The 22,100-nt window shown below is 37.7% G+C and overlaps 1 protein-coding gene across 1 annotated transcript in view; it reads right to left on the reverse strand.

Moving 5' to 3' along the window:
- Positions 1-254: 254 nt before the first annotated feature.
- The window catches only part of LOC140152162 (cytochrome P450 3A24-like), a 28,654-nt gene continuing 6,808 nt past the window's right edge, over positions 255-22,100 (reverse strand). The window contains exons 6-13 of the mRNA XM_072174461.1: positions 21,534-21,616; positions 20,314-20,456; positions 17,796-17,932; positions 17,164-17,283; positions 4,488-4,708; positions 3,741-3,881; positions 1,482-1,644; positions 255-776 (exon numbers count right to left, since the gene is read on the reverse strand). Of these exons, the coding sequence (XP_072030562.1) occupies positions 690-776; positions 1,482-1,644; positions 3,741-3,881; positions 4,488-4,708; positions 17,164-17,283; positions 17,796-17,932; positions 20,314-20,456; positions 21,534-21,616 (1,095 nt within the window). The 3' untranslated portion in view covers positions 255-689. The remainder of the gene's footprint in view (positions 777-1,481; positions 1,645-3,740; positions 3,882-4,487; positions 4,709-17,163; positions 17,284-17,795; positions 17,933-20,313; positions 20,457-21,533; positions 21,617-22,100) is intronic.

Below are 22,100 nucleotides of genomic sequence, written 5' to 3' on the forward strand. Positions count from 1 at the left end.
ATTTTGACCTTTTTCGACCCATATTTCTAAAGTGTGCTTCTTTTTTTTTTTGCCGCTACCTGGCAACTTTTTTGTTTTTTAATATCTAAAAAAAGCCAGCAATAAAGTCACAGCCCCTAGGGCTATGCACCAAGCTTTCATATACTTATATGTACAGGTTTGAGAGACACATTTTTTTGACTTAGAGTTAAAGAAAGAATAAAAGTGTTAAAGAAAGAAAGAAAGAAAGAATGCAAGTGTTAAAGAAAGAAAGAAAAAATGTCATTTATGCTCAAATTGTGAAAAAAGTAACTCTGTGACCCCCATTTTTTATTAGCTTTAATGAAACATCCTATCAGTGCGCATACTATATCAAATAATCAGCAAAAATTGTTGGGGTAGATTTATTTTTTATAATCGAAAATATGTCTAAAATTTCCATTTTCCCATAGACGCCTGCCCTGTACTAATTTTCCCCCAAAACAGCCTTTTTAAAATGGTAATTTCTTGAAAACTAACTCTGTGACCCATATTTTTTATTTTCGAAGTATATCGATGAAATGTAATTGGTATGAAGTTTAAGAAAAATTGTTGGACGGGATCTTGTATGCACTATACCACTTAAGAAGGAAATTCTTCATCCAGATACATTTCAAGCTTACTAAATTGTCCACATCTAGATCTAAATCCTTGGTTGCGTGTATCATCTTCTATTCTCTTGGTAGTGCACGGAGATGGATGCCTTTTGTTGGATAAAGGGATTTTGTTGATCCAAAACTGGAAATATCACTGAGTTCCTGCAATGGGGAAAAACAAATTTTGTAAATTAAAATGTTGAAATCGGTTGTGTCTGCAAGATAATTAGCTATTAATGTAGGCTGAGAGTGAAATTTGACATTTTCTCACTAATATGTATATTTAGTATACAAATATTGAATGCTTATGAGTACAATGGTAAAAAAAAATTTCATGAGGTGAAATATGGAACAGTTCATATTTCACCTCATGAAAATATTCTTTCCATTGAACTTATAAAAGCATTCAATATTTGTTTCATAGAAATCATATATAAATTCCTTTTCTTCCACTTAATTTCTTGATGTGATGATTGTAGAATAGCTGTTCAACAAATTTTAACCTAAAGTCTAAAATAATGGTATTTTACAAGTTGACCTCAAATGACTTTTGACCTCACTATATGACCTTGAAAACCACTAATAGCTGAGGGTTCCCATAGTGCAGCTATGCCCAATATTGGTTGCATTAGGATTTAAACTGTTCATATAAGACCTTATTTTAACCAAAAGTCTTAAATAATGGTAGGCCCCTATTTTACAATTTGACTTTTTCAATCCAATGACATTTCCACCTGATGATTCCCTAGATATGATCTTCTCATTTAGGAAGTCTAGAGTTATAATAGAAAAGAGTTGCTGTGTTTTCACTGGAATCAACCATATATATAATTAGCGCTTTTCTGACAATATATTATTTATAATTACCGGTGTTTCAGGGTCCAATTCTAAGCTGTACTTCTGCATCATACGTATCAGACCCATCTTGCCCTCCAAGATGGCAAACCGCATTGCCACACATTGCCTGGGTCCAGCACCAAATGGCATGAAGGCACATGGATGACGTGATTCTTTGGCTTCTTTACTGAAACTTTAGATTCAGAGAGAAAAAGGGTGAGAGAGAGAGAGGGAGATTGAGATGAGATAACAAAGAGAGTAGGAACATTTTCTTAAAGTAATAATATGTGATTTGTATTTTTCCCACAAAACGTTAGTTGTCATTATCAGATTCTGTTCACTTTAAGCCGAACAAATGAGGTGAAACAAAGAAAATTGCTATTTCATTACAGCGTCTTAGACATGCATCAGTCAGTCAATCTTAAGATCTTTGGCTTCTTTACTGAAACTTTAGATTCAGAGAGAAAAAGGTGAGAGAGAGAGAGGAGATTGAGATGAGATAACAAAGAGAGTAGGAACATTTTCTTAAAGTAATAATATGTGATTTGTATTTTTCCCACAAAACGTTAGTTGTCATTATCAGATTCTGTTCACTTTAAGCCGAACAAATGAGGTGAAACAAAGAAAATTGCTATTTCATTACAGCGTCTTAGACATGCATCAGTCAGTCAATCTTAAGATCCTGGGATGAAAACAAGCACTGACATAATTTCCTGAACTGCTTTAAACATTTTCTGAAATGTATATTTCCCTATACTTTGTACAGGGAAGATCCAAGCAAAATTTCCTGAAATCAGGCAATTTCCTGAAGATTTACATCCCTGAAGATCCTGTAGCTTTTATAAAATAACATGCATTATAAGGCAAAAAAAGATATGTCTCAGAGCTGTCATGTTGTGATGCACATTTGTCATGCAGAATTGCCCAGTTGAATTTTTTTCCTCTAATTTGAGCACATTATGGCTTGAAACATTTAAACACTGTTATGTAGAGATCAGGTGAATAACTTGACAGGTGCTACATGTGTAGATATCGACAATTAGGCTCTAATTATTGAACCTCAAACAGTCACCATAGGCTATCTAACCCTAACCCGCCAAGGGCTTTTTGGCGACGGGAAGGGAAAGAAGGAAAAAATAAAGAGAGAAAACAAAAAAAGAATGTGTTTGCTTTGGGTGGGATTCGAACCCGAGACCCCTTGCATGCCAAACACTGGGTAGGCGACACTTTGTCACAGGTCTTGGGCTTCGCTGGCCAGCAAAACCGTGCCTATATATCACTTAGGGCGATTATGTTATCACACCACGTGGGATGCATGCACGAACAGCGCATATATCAAGTAGTATTTTGTAGTACTCAGGCGTGTTAGGGTTAATAAAAGGCACATGGGCGCCACCATAACAAGACCAGCACGTGATCAGTAGATATGCTACAATATGCTAAAAGATAAATATCATCAAAATTGCTGAAAACGTGTAAGGCAACTTAATTACACATTGGGGGATTCTGCTTTTTCAGTACGTTTTCAAGAACTAAATTTTGGACGTTTTTACTGATGGAATAAAAAGCTATCAACGGAAACTCTAAAAAAATGACAAATTTGCAAGAAAATTTGGACATGCATCACACGTTTCCAATTGAAATACACAGGAAGACCACCCGCTGTGCACTGCCGAATGTCACTTTTCCAGACTTCCTGTCTAGAACACGTAATGTCAGCGCCCATCTGGTCACATGGGCCAGGTGGTGAACACTGTGCATTCTCTAAATTGAGTACATTTCCATTGTCAACCGTGTATTTGAATGGGATTATTTTGAAATTTTAAAATACTTAAATTATCACAAACAAGTAGGCCTATGTTGATAAATAATATTAATACAAGCTAAACCCGTTGGGGTTCGATAATGAACCCCACAAAACTAACCGAGTGTATGGCAAATGCCATATGGCTGAGTAGTTTTGCCGGCTCTCTCCGACCATCATGCCACTCGCCGCCTGACATGGGCATTAAATTAAGTGCCTTTATTTGAATACCATAAGACAACTGTCAAAAGTTAAGGTTACATTTTCAGATTAAGAAGTAATTTTAGGAACATTTGTTTGAGTAAGACTTTATACTTTTTTCCCGCTAATTCAAGTTCAAGTAAACATGAACTTTAAATAATAATAAATAATAAGCATCTTTTTCAGGTAGACTAACTTTGTAATAAAGATAGATAAATCAATCAATCAATCAATCAATCAATCAATCAATCAATCAATAAATAAAGAAATAAATAAATACTTACTTTTCAGGGTTAAATGTTTGTGGGTCAGACCAATACTCAGGATTATGATGGATATCCCAGACATTGATGTTGAGGAACTGGCCATTAGGTATCGTTATCCCATTGCTACATGTGAATTCTTGGTTGCAGACTCTTTTCACCCTATATGAAAAAATGAACAAATTCTTTGTAGAAAAAAATCCACTTTCCACCAAGTTAACTTTCATAGACAAGGGATAATACACGTCTTTTCAAGGCCGCTAAACTTTCAATGGACAAGGGGAAGTTAACTGTTACAGCTCTTCCAAAGCCAGCAATGAATGTTAGAACTAGTTTCAGCTACAAACCAACTCAAAAGCCTTTAAAATATACCTAAATATTGTTGATGGTAAAAAATCTTAAAATGTGCTTCAAACTGGCAACACTGCTTTAACATGGTATGTTTGCCCAAACTTCTGACACCGGATTATTGTGGCCCAATGCACTCTCCATGCCCAAAAAGAAGGACAACTCTCGCAGACCCCTGGCAATTCCAAATTTTTCATTGTCACTCTGAGTCAGAGTGCTCAAGTACCTTTCATCAAACAAAAGTTAGAGAAAAATCTATTTTTTGACAGGTGATGCTCAGAGTAAATATTTAGGGGTATATCATACTAGCTGTCGCAGTGTGCGATTTAAAAACTGCTAGAAATCAAACGCTGGTAGCGTTTTCACAATTGCTATGCCAAAAATGTCACTTAATCGAGATGAATAAAAAATTAATCTTACACAAATGCAATTGGCCACAATCGCTGTGATTCACACCACACTTTGTCCAAATACTCCATCTTGAAAACTGCATCATAGCTTACAGGTTCCCCTTCAGATGTCAACTCATCCACTTCTTCCTGTAGTCTTTTCTGTACATCTGGATACTTAGCTAGGGCATATGCTGCAAAGGCCATGGTAGTAGACACGGTTTCATAGCCAGCAAAAAAGAACAACAAGCTCTGAAAGACATAAAGAGCACAGAATATGCAAAATATCAAGCTGAAGGATGTTATAATGTAATAATTTTATTCTCTTGTAAATGTCTCATGGCAAATGTTAATTAATTAAAAATAGAGAGGGCGGCCTATCTGCTGTGTCCTAGCAGGACATCAATCAATATGATGAGGTATCTTCTTCTTTGGGTCATCTTTATCACCAGACATGATACTTGTGTTTTATCTTACCTGTCCTATGAGTTCCCTTTGTGTGAGAGGTATCTTCTTCTTTGGGCCATCTTTATCACCAGACATGATACTTGTGTTTTATCTTACCTGTCCTATGAGTTCCCTTTGTGTGAGAGGTATCTTCTTCTTTGGGTCATCTTTATCACCAGACATGATACTTGTGTTTTATCTTACCTGCCCTATGAGTTCCTTTTGTATGAGAGGTATCTTCTTCTTTGGGTCATCTTTATCACCAGACATGATACTTGTGTTTTATCTTACCTGCCCTATGAGTTCCTTTTGTATGAGAGGTATCTTCTTCTTTGGGTCATCTTTATCACCAGACATGATACTTGTGTTTTATCTTACCTGCCCTATGAGTTCCTTTTGTATGAGAGGTATCTTCTTCTTTGGGTCATCTTTATCACCAGACATGATACTTGTGTTTTATCTTACCTGCCCTATGAGTTCCTTTTGTATGAGAGGTATCTTCTTCTTTGGGTCAGCTTTATCACCAGACTTGATACTTGTGTTTTATCTTACCTGTCCTATGAGTTCCCTTTGTGTGAGAGGTATCTTCTTCTTTGAGTCATCTTTATCACCAGACATGATACTTGTGTTTTATCTTACCTGTCCTATGAGTTCCCTTTCAATGAGAGGTATCTTCTTCTTTGGGTCATCTTTATCACCAGACATGATACTTGTGTTTTATCTTACCTGTCCTATGAGTTCTCTTTGTGTGAGAGGTATCTTCTTCTTTGAGTCATCTTTATCACCAGACATGATACTTGTGTTTTATCTTACCTGTCCTATGAGTTCCTTTTGTGTGAGAGGTATCTTCTTCTTTGGGTCATCTTTATCACCAGACATGATACTTGTGTTTTATCTTACCTGCCCTATGAGTTCCTTTTGTATGAGAGGTATCTTCTTCTTTGGGTCAGCTTTATCACCAGACATGATACTTGTGTTTTATCTTACCTGTCCTATGAGTTCCCTTTGTGTGAGAGGTATCTTCTTCTTTGAGTCATCTTTATCACCAGACATGATACTTGTGTTTTATCTTACCTGTCCTATGAGTTTCCTTTGTGTGAGAGGTATCTTCTTCTTTGGGCCATCTTTATCACCAGACATGATACTTGTGTTTTATCTTACCTGTCCTATGAGTTCCCTTTGTGTGAGAGGTATCTTCTTCATTGGGTCATCTTTATCACCAGACATGATACTTGTGTTTTATCTTACCTGTCTTATGAGTTCCCTTTGTGTGAGAGGTATCTTCTTCTTTGAGTCATCTTTATCACCAGACATTATACTTGTGTTTTATCTTACCTGCCCTATGAGTTCCTTTTGTATGAGAGGTGTCTTCTTCTTTGGGTCATCTTTATCACCAGACATGATATGTGTTTTATCTTACCTGTCCTATGAGTTCCCTTTGTGTGAGGGGTATCTTCTTCTTTAGGCCATCTTTATCACCAGACATGATACTTGTGTTTTATCTTACCTGTCTTATGAGTTCCCTTTGTGTGAGAGGTATCTTCTTCTTTGAGTCATCTTTATCACCAGACATGATACTTGTGTTTTATCTTACCTGTCCTATGAGTTCCCTTTGTGTGAGAGGTATCTTCTTCTTTGGACCATCTTTATCACCAGACATGATACTTGTGTTTTATCTTACCTGTCTTATGAGTTCCCTTTGTGTGAGAGGTATCTTCTTCTTTGGGTCATCTTTATCACCAGACATGATACTTGTGTTTTATCTTACCTGTCCTATGAGTTCCCTTTGTGTGAGAGGTATCTTCTTCTTTGGGTCATCTTTATCACCAGACATGATACTTGTGTTTTATCTTACCTGTCCTATGAGTTCCCTTTGTGTGAGAGGTATCTTCTTCATTGGGTCATCTTTATCACCACACATGATACTTGTGTTTTATCTTACCTGTCTTATGAGTTCCCTTTGTGTGAGAGGTATCTTCTTCTTTGAGTCATCTTTATCACCAGACATTATACTTGTGTTTTATCTTACCTGTCCTATGAGTTCCCTTTGTGTGAGAGGTATCTTCTTCTTTGGGCCATATTTATCACCAGACATGATACTTGTGTTTTATCTTACCTGTCCTATGAGTTCCCTTTCAGTGAGAGGTATCTTCTTCTTTGAGCCATCTTTATCACCAGACATGATACTTGTGTTTTATCTTACCTGTCCTATGAGTTCCCTTTGTGTGAGAGGTATCTTCTTTGGATCATCTTTATCACCAGACTTGATACTTGTGTTTTATCTTACCTGTCCTATGAGTTCCCTTTGTGTAAGAGGTATCTTCTTCTTTGAGTCATCTTTATCACCAGACATGATACTTGTGTTTTATCTTACCTGTCCTATGAGTTCCCTTTGTGTGAGAGGTATCTTCTTTGGATCATCTTTATCACCAGACTTGATACTTGTGTTTTATCTTACCTGTCCTATGAGTTCCCTTTGTGTAAGAGGTATCTTCTTCTTTGAGCCATCTTTATCACCAGACATGATACTTGTGTTTTATCTTACCTGTCCTATGAGTTCCCTTTGTGTGAGAGGTATCTTCTTTGGATCATCTTTATCACCAGACTTGATACTTGTGTTTTATCTTACCTGTCCTATGAGTTCCCTTTGTGTGAGAGGTATCTTCTTCTTTGGGCCATCTTTATCACCAGACATGATACTTGTGTTTTATCTTACCTGTCCTATGAGTTCCCTTTGTGTGAGAGGTATCTTCTTCTTTGGGTCATCTTTATCACCAGACATGATACTTGTGTTTTATCTTACCTGTCCTATGAGTTCCCTTTGTGTGAGAGGTATCTTCTTCTTTGAGTCATCTTTATCACCAGACATGATACTTGTGTTTTATCTTACCTGTCCTATGAGTTCCCTTTGTGTGAGAGGTATCTTCTTCTTTGGGTCATCTTTATCACCAGACATGATACTTGTGTTTTATCTTACCTGCCCTATGAGTTCCTTTTGTATGAGAGGTATCTTCTTCTTTGGGTCAGCTTTATCACCAGACTTGATACTTGTGTTTTATCTTACCTGTCCTATGAGTTCCCTTTGTGTAAGAGGTATCTTCTTCTTTGAGCCATCTTTATCACCAGACATGATACTTGTGTTTTATCTTACCTGTCCTATGAGTTCCCTTTGTGTGAGAGGTATCTTCTTTGGATCATCTTTATCACCAGACTTGATACTTGTGTTTTATCTTACCTGTCCTATGAGTTCCCTTTGTGTGAGAGGTATCTTCTTCTTTGGGCCATCTTTATCACCAGACATGATACTTGTGTTTTATCTTACCTGTCCTATGAGTTCCCTTTGTGTGAGAGGTATCTTCTTCTTTGGGTCATCTTTATCACCAGACATGATACTTGTGTTTTATCTTACCTGTCCTATGAGTTCTCTTTGTGTGAGAGGTATCTTCTTCTTTGAGTCATCTTTATCACCAGACATGATACTTGTGTTTTATCTTACCTGTCCTATGAGTTCCCTTTGTGTGAGAGGTATCTTCTTCTTTGGGTCATCTTTATCACCAGACATGATACTTGTGTTTTATCTTACCTGCCCTATGAGTTCCTTTTGTATGAGAGGTATCTTCTTCTTTGGGTCAGCTTTATCACCAGACATGATACTTGTGTTTTATCTTACCTGTCCTATGAGTTCCCTTTGTGTGAGAGGTATCTTCTTCTTTGAGTCATCTTAATCACCAGACATGATACTTGTGTTTTATCTTACCTGTCCTATGAGTTCCCTTTGTGTGAGGGGTATCTTCTTCTTTAGGCCATCTTTATCACCAGACATGATACTTGTGTTTTATCTTACCTGTCTTATGAGTTCCCTTTGTGTGAGAGGTATCTTCTTCTTTGAGTCATCTTTATCACCAGACATGATACTTGTGTTTTATCTTACCTGTCCTATGAGTTCCCTTTGTGTGAGAGGTATCTTCTTCTTTGGACCATCTTTATCACCAGACATGATACTTGTGTTTTATCTTACCTGTCTTATGAGTTCCCTTTGTGTGAGAGGTATCTTCTTCTTTGGGTCATCTTTATCACCAGACATGATACTTGTGTTTTATCTTACCTGTCCTATGAGTTCCCTTTGTGTGAGAGGTATCTTCTTCTTTGGGTCATCTTTATCACCAGACATGATACTTGTGTTTTATCTTACCTGTCTTATGAGTTCCCTTTGTGTGAGAGGTATCTTCTTCTTTGAGTCATCTTTATCACCAGACATGATACTTGTGTTTTATCTTACCTGTCCTATGAGTTCCCTTTGTGTGAGAGGTATCTTCTTCATTGGGTCATCTTTATCACCACACATGATACTTGTGTTTTATCTTACCTGTCTTATGAGTTCCCTTTGTGTGAGAGGTATCTTCTTCTTTGAGTCATCTTTATCACCAGACATTATACTTGTGTTTTATCTTACCTGTCCTATGAGTTCCCTTTGTGTGAGAGGTATCTTCTTCTTTGGGCCATATTTATCACCAGACATGATACTTGTGTTTTATCTTACCTGTCCTATGAGTTCCCTTTCAGTGAGAGGTATCTTCTTCTTTGGGTCATCTTTATCACCAGACATGATACTTGTGTTTTATCTTACCTGTCCTATGAGTTCCCTTTGTGTGAGAGGTATCTTCTTCTTTGAGTCATCTTTATCACCAGACATTATACTTGTGTTTTATCTTACCTGTCCTATGAGTTCCCTTTGTGTGAGAGGTATCTTCTTCTTTGGGCCATATTTATCACCAGACATGATACTTGTGTTTTATCTTACCTGTCCTATGAGTTCCCTTTCAGTGAGAGGTATCTTCTTCTTTGAGCCATCTTTATCACCAGACATGATACTTGTGTTTTATCTTACCTGTCCTATGAGTTCCCTTTGTGTGAGAGGTATCTTCTTTGGATCATCTTTATCACCAGACTTGATACTTGTGTTTTATCTTACCTGTCCTATGAGTTCCCTTTGTGTAAGAGGTATCTTCTTCTTTGAGTCATCTTTATCACCAGACATGATACTTGTGTTTTATCTTACCTGTCCTATGAGTTCCCTTTGTGTGAGAGGTATCTTCTTTGGATCATCTTTATCACCAGACTTGATACTTGTGTTTTATCTTACCTGTCCTATGAGTTCCCTTTGTGTGAGAGGTATCTTCTTCTTTGGGCCATCTTTATCACCAGACATGATACTTGTGTTTTATCTTACCTGTCCTATGAGTTCCCTTTGTGTGAGAGGTATCTTCTTCTTTGGGTCATCTTTATCACCAGACATGATACTTGTGTTTTATCTTACCTGTCCTATGAGTTCCCTTTGTGTGAGAGGTATCTTCTTCTTTGGGCCATCTTTATCACCAGACATGATATTTGTGTTTTATCTTACCTGTCTTATGAGTTCCCTTTGTGTGGGAGTATCTTCTTCTTTGGGCCATCTTTATCACCAGACATGATACTTGTGTTTTATCTTACCTGTCCTATGAGTTCCCTTTGTGTGAGTGGTATCTTCTTCTTTGGGCCATCTTTATCACCAGACATGATATTTGTGTTTTATCTTACCTGTCTTATGAGTTCCCTTTGTGTGGGAGTATCTTCTTCTTTGGGCCATCTTTATCACCAGACATGATACTTGTGTTTTATCTTACCTGTCCTATGAGTTCCCTTTGTGTGAGAGGTATCTTCTTCTTTGGACCATCTTTATCACCAGACATGATACTTGTGTTTTATCTTACCTGTCCTATGAGTTCCCTTTGGTGTGAGAGGTATTTTCTTCTTTGGGTCATCTTTATCACCAGACATGATACTTGTGTTTTATCTTACCTGTCCTATGAGTTCCCTTTGTGTGAGAGGTATCTTCTTCTTTGGGTCATCTTTATCACCAGACATGATACTTGTGTTTTATCTTACCTGCCCTATGAGTTCCTTTTGTATGAGAGGTATCTTCTTCTTTGGGTCAGCTTTATCACCAGACATGATACTTGTGTTTTATCTTACCTGTCCTATGAGTTCCCTTTGTGTGAGAGGTATCTTCTTCTTTGAGTCATCTTTATCACCAGACATGATACTTGTGTTTTATCTTACCTGTCCTATGAGTTCCCTTTGTGTGAGGGGTATCTTCTTCTTTGAGCCATCTTTATCACCAGACATGATACTTGTGTTTTATCTTACCTGTCCTATGAGTTCCCTTTGTGTGAGAGGTATCTTCTTTGGATCATCTTTATCACCAGACTTGATACTTGTGTTTTATCTTACCTGTCCTATGAGTTCCCTTTGTGTGAGAGGTATCTTCTTCTTTGGGCCATCTTTATCACCAGACATGATACTTGTGTTTTATCTTACCTGTCCTATGAGTTCCCTTTGTGTGAGAGGTATCTTCTTCTTTGGGTCATCTTTATCACCAGACATGATACTTGTGTTTTATCTTACCTGTCCTATGAGTTCTCTTTGTGTGAGAGGTATCTTCTTCTTTGAGTCATCTTTATCACCAGACATGATACTTGTGTTTTATCTTACCTGTCCTATGAGTTCCCTTTGTGTGAGAGGTATCTTCTTCTTTGGGTCATCTTTATCACCAGACATGATACTTGTGTTTTATCTTACCTGCCCTATGAGTTCCTTTTGTATGAGAGGTATCTTCTTCTTTGGGTCAGCTTTATCACCAGACATGATACTTGTGTTTTATCTTACCTGTCCTATGAGTTCCCTTTGTGTGAGAGGTATCTTCTTCTTTGAGTCATCTTTATCACCAGACATGATACTTGTGTTTTATCTTACCTGTCCTATGAGTTCCCTTTGTGTGAGGGGTATCTTCTTCTTTAGGCCATCTTTATCACCAGACATGATACTTGTGTTTTATCTTACCTGTCTTATGAGTTCCCTTTGTGTGAGAGGTATCTTCTTCTTTGAGTCATCTTTATCACCAGACATGATACTTGTGTTTTATCTTACCTGTCCTATGAGTTCCCTTTGTGTGAGAGGTATCTTCTTCTTTGGACCATCTTTATCACCAGACATGATACTTGTGTTTTATCTTACCTGTCTTATGAGTTCCCTTTGTGTGAGAGGTATCTTCTTCTTTGGGTCATCTTTATCACCAGACATGATACTTGTGTTTTATCTTACCTGTCCTATGAGTTCCCTTTGTGTGAGAGGTATCTTCTTCTTTGGGTCATCTTTATCACCAGACATGATACTTGTGTTTTATCTTACCTGTCTTATGAGTTCCCTTTGTGTGAGAGGTATCTTCTTCTTTGAGTCATCTTTATCACCAGACATGATACTTGTGTTTTATCTTACCTGTCCTATGAGTTCCCTTTGTGTGAGAGGTATCTTCTTCATTGGGTCATCTTTATCACCACACATGATACTTGTGTTTTATCTTACCTGTCTTATGAGTTCCCTTTGTGTGAGAGGTATCTTCTTCTTTGAGTCATCTTTATCACCAGACATTATACTTGTGTTTTATCTTACCTGTCCTATGAGTTCCCTTTGTGTGAGAGGTATCTTCTTCTTTGGGCCATATTTATCACCAGACATGATACTTGTGTTTTATCTTACCTGTCCTATGAGTTCCCTTTCAGTGAGAGGTATCTTCTTCTTTGAGCCATCTTTATCACCAGACATGATACTTGTGTTTTATCTTACCTGTCCTATGAGTTCCCTTTGTGTGAGAGGTATCTTCTTTGGATCATCTTTATCACCAGACTTGATACTTGTGTTTTATCTTACCTGTCCTATGAGTTCCCTTTGTGTAAGAGGTATCTTCTTCTTTGAGTCATCTTTATCACCAGACATGATACTTGTGTTTTATCTTACCTGTCCTATGAGTTCCCTTTGTGTGAGAGGTATCTTCTTTGGATCATCTTTATCACCAGACTTGATACTTGTGTTTTATCTTACCTGTCCTATGAGTTCCCTTTGTGTGAGAGGTATCTTCTTCTTTGGGCCATCTTTATCACCAGACATGATACTTGTGTTTTATCTTACCTGTCCTATGAGTTCCCTTTGTGTGAGAGGTATCTTCTTCTTTGGGTCATCTTTATCACCAGACATGATACTTGTGTTTTATCTTACCTGTCCTATGAGTTCCCTTTGTGTGAGAGGTATCTTCTTCTTTGGGCCATCTTTATCACCAGACATGATATTTGTGTTTTATCTTACCTGTCTTATGAGTTCCCTTTGTGGGGGAGTATCTTCTTCTTTGGGCCATCTTTATCACCAGACATCATACTTGTGTTTTATCTTACCTGTCCTATGAGTTCCCTTTGTGTGAGTGGTATCTTCTTCTTTGGGCCATCTTTATCACCAGACATGATATTTGTGTTTTATCTTACCTGTCTTATGAGTTCCCTTTGTGTGGGAGGTATCTTCTTCTTTGGGCCATCTTTATCACCAGACATGATACTTGTGTTTTATCTTACCTGTCCTATGAGTTCCCTTTGTGTGAGAGGTATCTTCTTCTTTGGACCATCTTTATCACCAGACATGATACTTGTGTTTTATCTTACCTGTCCTATGAGTTCCCTTTGTGTGAGAGGTATCTTCTTCTTTGGACCATCTTTATCACCAGACATGATACTTGTGTTTTATCTTACCTGTCCTATGAGTTCCCTTTGGTGTGAGAGGTATTTTCTTCTTTGGGTCATCTTTATCACCAGACATGATACTTGTGTTTTATCTTACCTGTCCTATGAGTTCCCTTTGTGTGAGAGGTATCTTCTTCTTTGGACCATCTTTATCACCAGACATGATACTTGTGTTTTATCTTACCTGTCCTATGAGTTCCCTTTGTGTGAGAGGTATCTTCTTCTTTGGACCATCTTTATCACCAGACATGATACTTGTGTTTTATCTTACCTGTCCTATGAGTTCCCTTTGTGTGAGAGGTATCTTCTTCTTTGGACCATCTTTATCACCAGACATGATACTTGTGTTTTATCTTACCTGTCCTATGAGTTCCCTTTGGTGTGAGAGGTATTTTCTTCTTTGGGTCATCTTTATCACCAGACATGATACTTGTGTTTTATCTTACCTGTCCTATGAGTTCCCTTTGGTGTGAGAGGTATTTTCTTCTTTGGGTCATCTTTATCACCAGACATGATACTTGTGTTTTATCTTACCTGTCCTATGAGTTCCCTTTGTGTGAGAGGTATCTTCTTCTTTGGGTCATCTTTATCACCAGACATGATACTTGTGTTTTATCTTACCTGTCCTATGAGTTCCCTTTGGTGTGAGAGGTATTTTCTTCTTTGGGTCATCTTTATCACCAGACATGATACTTGTGTTTTATCTTACCTGTCCTATGAGTTCCCTTTGGTGTGAGAGGTATTTTCTTCTTTGGGTCATCTTTATCACCAGACATGATACTTGTGTTTTATCTTACCTGTCCTATGAGTTCCCTTTGTGTGAGAGGTATCTTCTTCTTTGGGTCATCTTTATCACCAGACATGATACTTGTGTTTTATCTTACCTGTCCTATGAGTTCCCTTTGTGTGAGAGGTATCTTCTTCTTTGGGTCATCTTTATCACCAGACATGATACTTGTGTTTTATCTTACCTGTCTTATGAGTTCCCTTTGTGTGAGAGGTATCTTCTTCTTTGGGCCATCTTTATCACCAGACATGATACTTGTGTTTTATCTTACCTGTCCTATGAGTTCCCTTTGTGTGAGAGGTATCTTCTTCTTTGGACCATCTTTATCACCAGACATGATACTTGTGTTTTATCTTACCTGTCCTATGAGTTCCCTTTGGTGTGAGAGGTATTTTCTTCTTTGGGTCATCTTTATCACCAGACATGATACTTGTGTTTTATCTTACCTGTCCTATGAGTTCCCTTTGTGTGAGAGGTATTTTCTTCTTTGGGTCATCTTTATCACCAGACATGATACTTGTGTTTTATCTTACCTGCCCTATGAGTTCCTTTTGTATGAGAGGTATCTTCTTCTTTGGGTCAGCTTTATCACCAGACATGATACTTGTGTTTTATCTTACCTGTCCTATGAGTTCCCTTTGTGTGAGAGGTATCTTCTTCTTTGAGTCATCTTTATCACCAGACATGATACTTGTGTTTTATCTTACCTGTCCTATGAGTTCCCTTTGTGTGAGGGGTATCTTCTTCTTTAGGCCATCTTTATCACCAGACATGATACTTGTGTTTTATCTTACCTGTCTTATGAGTTCCCTTTGTGTGAGAGGTATCTTCTTCTTTGAGTCATCTTTATCACCAGACATGATACTTGTGTTTTATCTTACCTGTCCTATGAGTTCCCTTTGTGTGAGAGGTATCTTCTTCTTTGGACCATCTTTATCACCAGACATGATACTTGTGTTTTATCTTACCTGTCTTATGAGTTCCCTTTGTGTGAGAGGTATCTTCTTCTTTGGGTCATCTTTATCACCAGACATGATACTTGTGTTTTATCTTACCTGTCCTATGAGTTCCCTTTGTGTGAGAGGTATCTTCTTCTTTGGGTCATCTTTATCACCAGACATGATACTTGTGTTTTATCTTACCTGTCTTATGAGTTCCCTTTGTGTGAGAGGTATCTTCTTCTTTGAGTCATCTTTATCACCAGACATGATACTTGTGTTTTATCTTACCTGTCCTATGAGTTCCCTTTGTGTGAGAGGTATCTTCTTCATTGGGTCATCTTTATCACCACACATGATACTTGTGTTTTATCTTACCTGTCTTATGAGTTCCCTTTGTGTGAGAGGTATCTTCTTCTTTGAGTCATCTTTATCACCAGACATTATACTTGTGTTTTATCTTACCTGTCCTATGAGTTCCCTTTGTGTGAGAGGTATCTTCTTCTTTGGGCCATATTTATCACCAGACATGATACTTGTGTTTTATCTTACCTGTCCTATGAGTTCCCTTTCAGTGAGAGGTATCTTCTTCTTTGAGCCATCTTTATCACCAGACATGATACTTGTGTTTTATCTTACCTGTCCTATGAGTTCCCTTTGTGTGAGAGGTATCTTCTTTGGATCATCTTTATCACCAGACTTGATACTTGTGTTTTATCTTACCTGTCCTATGAGTTCCCTTTGTGTAAGAGGTATCTTCTTCTTTGAGTCATCTTTATCACCAGACATGATACTTGTGTTTTATCTTACCTGTCCTATGAGTTCCCTTTGTGTGAGAGGTATCTTCTTTGGATCATCTTTATCACCAGACTTGATACTTGTGTTTTATCTTACCTGTCCTATGAGTTCCCTTTGTGTAAGAGGTATCTTCTTCTTTGAGCCATCTTTATCACCAGACATGATACTTGTGTTTTATCTTACCTGTCCTATGAGTTCCCTTTGTGTGAGAGGTATCTTCTTTGGATCATCTTTATCACCAGACTTGATACTTGTGTTTTATCTTACCTGTCCTATGAGTTCCCTTTGTGTGAGAGGTATCTTCTTCTTTGGGCCATCTTTATCACCAGACATGATACTTGTGTTTTATCTTACCTGTCCTATGAGTTCCCTTTGTGTGAGAGGTATCTTCTTCTTTGGGTCATCTTTATCACCAGACATGATACTTGTGTTTTATCTTACCTGTCCTATGAGTTCCCTTTGTGTGAGAGGTATCTTCTTCTTTGGGCCATCTTTATCACCAGACATGATATTTGTGTTTTATCTTACCTGTCTTATGAGTTCCCTTTGTGTGGGAGTATCTTCTTCTTTGGGCCATCTTTATCACCAGACATGATACTTGTGTTTTATCTTACCTGTCCTATGAGTTCCCTTTGTGTGAGTGGTATCTTCTTCTTTGGGCCATCTTTATCACCAGACATGATATTTGTGTTTTATCTTACCTGTCTTATGAGTTCCCTTTGTGTGGGAGTATCTTCTTCTTTGGGCCATCTTTATCACCAGACATGATACTTGTGTTTTATCTTACCTGTCCTATGAGTTCCCTTTGTGTGAGAGGTATCTTCTTCTTTGGACCATCTTTATCACCAGACATGATACTTGTGTTTTATCTTACCTGTCCTATGAGTTCCCTTTGGTGTGAGAGGTATTTTCTTCTTTGGGTCATCTTTATCACCAGACATGATACTTGTGTTTTATCTTACCTGTCATATGAGTTCCCTTTGTGTGAGAGGTATCTTCTTCTTTAGGCCATCTTTATCACCAGACATGATGCTTGTGTTTTATCTTACCTGTCCTATGAGTTCCCTTTGTGTGAGAGGTATTTTCTTCTTTGGGTCATCTTTATCACCAGACATGATATGTGTTTTATCTTACCTGTCCTATGAGTTCCCTTTGTGTGAGAGGTATCTTCTTCTTTGGGCCATCTTTATCACCATCTTTTACAGAATCATCTCCTGTCTCTGCAGCATCTATCATTAACTGAAGAAAATCCTTCTGCAAAATAATTCCCAGTTTCAAATAAGCTTAAATTAATGAAGTGAATAAGTGTTGTAATTGACAGACCTACTGTCGCCAACATTGTCGCCAATGAGTATATGTTAATTTTTCAAGAACTTACACACTAAAGATGTAAGTCACACCTCCTACCCTTCTCCAGTTATAAATCTGTTTCACAAAATACCAAAATGCAAAATGAATTTTGGTCCAGCGGATTTTTATAAATTTTGATTCTCCACCTTCGAGCATGCCATAAGGCTTTTTTGAATTTCCCACCAAAATTAATTGTGAATACTTTTAAGGCCAATTACTATCTTAAACGTTACGCAAAATACAGTAAGCCAATTTTCCTGAGTCTATCAAGTGAGAGGCTTTTGACCTGGGCTCTTGAAATAAATATATAAAAAGTTTGATAGTGTTTATATTTTTCATATTTTTTTGTTTCCATAAAGCTACTTTTTCTGATAATGCCCATAAAATGCTCATTGTGATTGATTGCTTACACATACCCCAGTTCCTTCACTCTCTGTTCTTAATTCAATGGCTTTTCTGACAATATCAGCGAAGAAATCCATACTTTCCTTCTGTAAGATATCAAACACACTGAATTTGTTGAGAAGTGGTGATAGGAATGATGGTAGCATCACTGCAAGTAAACTAGAGCGGTTCTCGACTTGCGCGGTTCTCGACGCAAAGCGTCGGCCACAATGCCTCCACCTTGAGGCATATCATTTTAACCAGTGATGACCTCTGGGTGACCTTGGATGACCCTGGAATGATCTTCCAAAAATTTGACTCTAAATGTTGACTGTACCCACCAAGTTTCATGCCCATACGACAGTTTTTACTAACTTGACCTCGGATGACCCCAAAATGACCTTCCAAAATTTTGGCTCTAAATGTTGACTGTACTCACCCAGTTTCATGTCCATACGGCAGTTTTGCTAATTTGACCTCAGATGACCCCTGCATGACCTCGGGTGACCTTGACCCACTGACCAATACAAACTTGTTCTGTCTAGGGTCAAGATGCACCCACCCACCAAGTTTGAGGAACGTACGACCCCTAGTCTCCGAGAAAATGGTATTTTGCTTGTTACGCATAAATTATGCAAATTAGGTACTTAATTACCATATTTTGTGCTGAAAATCTAATCAGGTCAAGAACCTCTGGCCCTGCTACTCCCCACCAAGTTACGTCACTGTAACCCATACGGATCTCCAGATAATCTGTTCACAAGGTTTTTTGGCTTGATACGCATCAAACGCATAAATTATGCAAATTAGGTACTTAATTAGCATATTTTGCACTGAAAATCTAATCCGGTCGAGAACATCTGGCCACGCTACTTCCCACCAAGTTACGTCACTGTACCCCATACGGATCTCCAGATAATCTGTTCACAAGGTATTTTGCTTATTACGCACATTACGCATAAATTATGCAAATTAGGTACTTAATTACCATATTTTTGCGACGAAAATCTCCTATAATTTGAAGACCACCAATAACCATCCCTCCACCAACTTGCATCACTGTACGCCTTACCAGTTCTGAGAAATTGCACTGCAAGCTCGGACGGACAGAGAGACAGACAGACAGACAGACAGACAGACAGACGGACAACCAGGAAACATAATACCTCCGGTGGAGGCATAGAGGCATAAAAAGTGATAAGAAAAAGTTGAGGATGAATCTTATTGCATAATTATAACAAAAACACATAAGCTTTAATACACATACTTCACAAATTGTCACTAGTCATAAGATGGTGCAAACCAACTTTTCTCAAATTTCGGGTCACATGTCCTTTCCAACTTTTATTAAGTGAGTACACCATAAATACAAAATGGAAGAAACATACAAACAAATACACAAAGGAATTAGAATTACTCAGTTCTGTGTACTCAGTTCTGTAATTAAAGTGCTCCCCCCAACAAAGTTCAGAACTTATTGTACTTGCAATGATATGTTTTCATTACAAGTTGTATTGCAACTGAAATGATCATTTTCTTGCACTCTGTACATCAATCAATTGGATTTGTAATATGTTTTTTTTTTATTTCATCTAATAATAAAGGTTATTTATATGCGAACAAATTATGTTCTCTTAGTACATTTCTAGAAATGAAAAACTATGTATCTTGTAGCAAGTCTAACCGTGGGTAATAAATTTACCATTCTGAATGCAGGATTTGATGTTGATTGGCATGAAGTTTGGTAATGCTGGTTTAAACCCTATTTAGGAAGTTTCAGATTCCAGATTACGTTGCGTTTATGGTGTCTCTTTTCCTGAATGTTTGGCTTGGGATCACTATTGAAAGTGAACTTGTGGGAGTACCCTGATCTGGATAAAATTTCCTTATAGAGTGGAATAGCATCAGTGAAGGATTGTTCTGAGTTTGATAGTGAGGAGATACGCTTGTTCAGAGAGTTTGGCACTTCCTTGAATATCATTGGTGGATGGTTTGACTTGACGTTTAAATGTAAGGATCATCACCTGGTTTTCTGAATGGCTTGAATGAGTTCTGTTGCAGGTTGAGTGTGACGTTGAGGTAGTCGACTGTGTTCAAGTTTAAGTCTGCCGTGATTTTCAGGTTGAATTCTGTGCTGAACTTAGAGCATAGGTGTTTTTTGATGCATTCCATTTCAGAAGGGGTGGACTTGTGGATGACAGCCAGTCCATCATCCCTGTAGAGACCTACATTGCTTTTGTCTAAGATGTCGGATATGTGGTTCAGGATGTAGATGCCGACGAGCTCACAGATTTCCGCACCATCAAAACTACCCATCGGTACGTCGAATGGGTTGTTTCCAGTTGTTTTTCTTTTGATCCAAGTTTTGTTGCTCGTGAAGAGGAATGATTTGCGGGAATGGAGTGTGATCTCTATGTCTGAGTCTGTTATTGTGATAAATTGTCTGGCAAAGTTGATGGCTTTGGTGAGTAGGGACGTGGTGATGGAGGGATAGTATTTGACTGTGTCGAAGACCATGAAGCTGCAGTTTTTCTTGTCCAGTATACTTACTCCTAAGCATAATACCAGATGTCTTCATGCCAAGAAGCTTTTTGGTGTTATACAGGAATGTATCATCTGGATTTCTCTGACAGTCTGATTCTAACCCATAAGCACAGCAAGCAATAATATCAAGAACAAAGGCTCCAAAAAAACTGGAAAGATTAGAAAAGAGAAGAATTCAAATTTATTAAAATATAATGGGGCTCATTATTCTGAGTTTATATATGAGTTTATATGCTTTTCTATGGGGTTGACCCATAATTTTCATGTCAAAAGGGGCCCTGAAATTTTGAGATCTGAAAAGGGAGGTCCAAAAATTTTTACAATGAATTTTTTTTTGCATCAGGCCCCCAACAATGTTTGTGAACGATCCCTTAGAGCTACAAATTTTTGATTTTTGGGAATATTTCAATAAAAATTGGTTTTAAAGAACAGGAAACATGTTAGGATACCAACAGGGGGGGCCGGCCAAGATTGGCTCAATTTTGACGTTGTCATTGGTTTTACATGTAAACATAAAAATGTCTCAAATTATTCCAAAACTGTACGTATGTTATTAAGCACTATTTTATCAGTCTAAATCCGTTGAGGTTCGCCAGTGAACCTCATTGTAAGTACTGTTTTAAAAAAAATTTTAGTATGAATAATGCACGATATGTTACGATATATACTGAAAATTTCCCCTATCTGTATCATTGTGTTTTACGTGGTGTAGTGGTTACGGATCTCGCCTCCCACGCATAGGGTCCCGAGATCGATTCCCATCCCGGCTATGGTCAAAATTTTTCTTCTTCTTTTTTTCTTTGAATTTAAAATTATTTATTTTCATGTGAAAATGTATATATTGCACTGGGAAATATATTTTGGCCAATAGAGCTAAAACGGATCTTGGCTCCGGGAAAAATAATTGCGTCCATCGTGCAGGCAGTGTTGCCGTCATATTGTCTGTTTTGTTTACGCTTTTGGCTGTTGCCACATTGAATAATGTAGTCCACCGTCGTCTGGATACCAAGTGAGTCAAGTCATAAATTCCTAGGTTTATGAGCAACTAACGGATGGGTCATGAAATCATTGACCGCCATTTAGAAATATCCTGCCAGCATTACTGAGTGCTCAAAATATAATTTCCGAATGTTTTACATGTTTATTTATACATTGAATGAAACCCAGATGTAAGAGTTTCTAAACCAGTAAGGATATAAGAACACTAACACACTGAAGAGACTTACTCTTTAGAGTCAAAACTTTTGCCCTCCTTGCTCTTTAAGATTTCCATCAAGATATCACATTTACTATTCATAGCAGGTATCATCTGAAAATAATAAGATGAAAAGTGGGTCATTTCTAGCCTTGCACTCCTACAATAATCGAATTTGTAGCCTCACTATACCAATGGGTTAATTTCTTCTTTTTTGATGTTTTCTGGCTGATTTTTGCCATTTACTGCCCAATTTTTAACTTGTCCTTTATCCTTGAGTTTAATCATAGCATTCTGTCATATGAGTCAAGCATGTAAACTTGTCCCATTAACTTGTACAGCTACAAGATAAAGGAGCCCATCCCGCTGCCGGGAACAGAATTTTATCCCCATTGCGATAACATGCATTAATATCAGGCTCAAGCCAGAACGAAATATTAAGATCAGCTAATTATGATGTCACAGCCACACCATGTGATCGCACTCGGGATGGCTCGGCAAGATCAGATAGAATCGGTCTACTTTTATGAATGAAAAAGTGACCTTGTATATACTAGTACATGAATATTCATGATTTTTGTGAACTCTAAGATGGCTG

This window comes from Amphiura filiformis, chromosome 5, assembly GCF_039555335.1.
Source record: "Amphiura filiformis chromosome 5, Afil_fr2py, whole genome shotgun sequence".
Classification (NCBI taxonomy): domain Eukaryota; kingdom Metazoa; phylum Echinodermata; class Ophiuroidea; order Amphilepidida; family Amphiuridae; genus Amphiura; species Amphiura filiformis.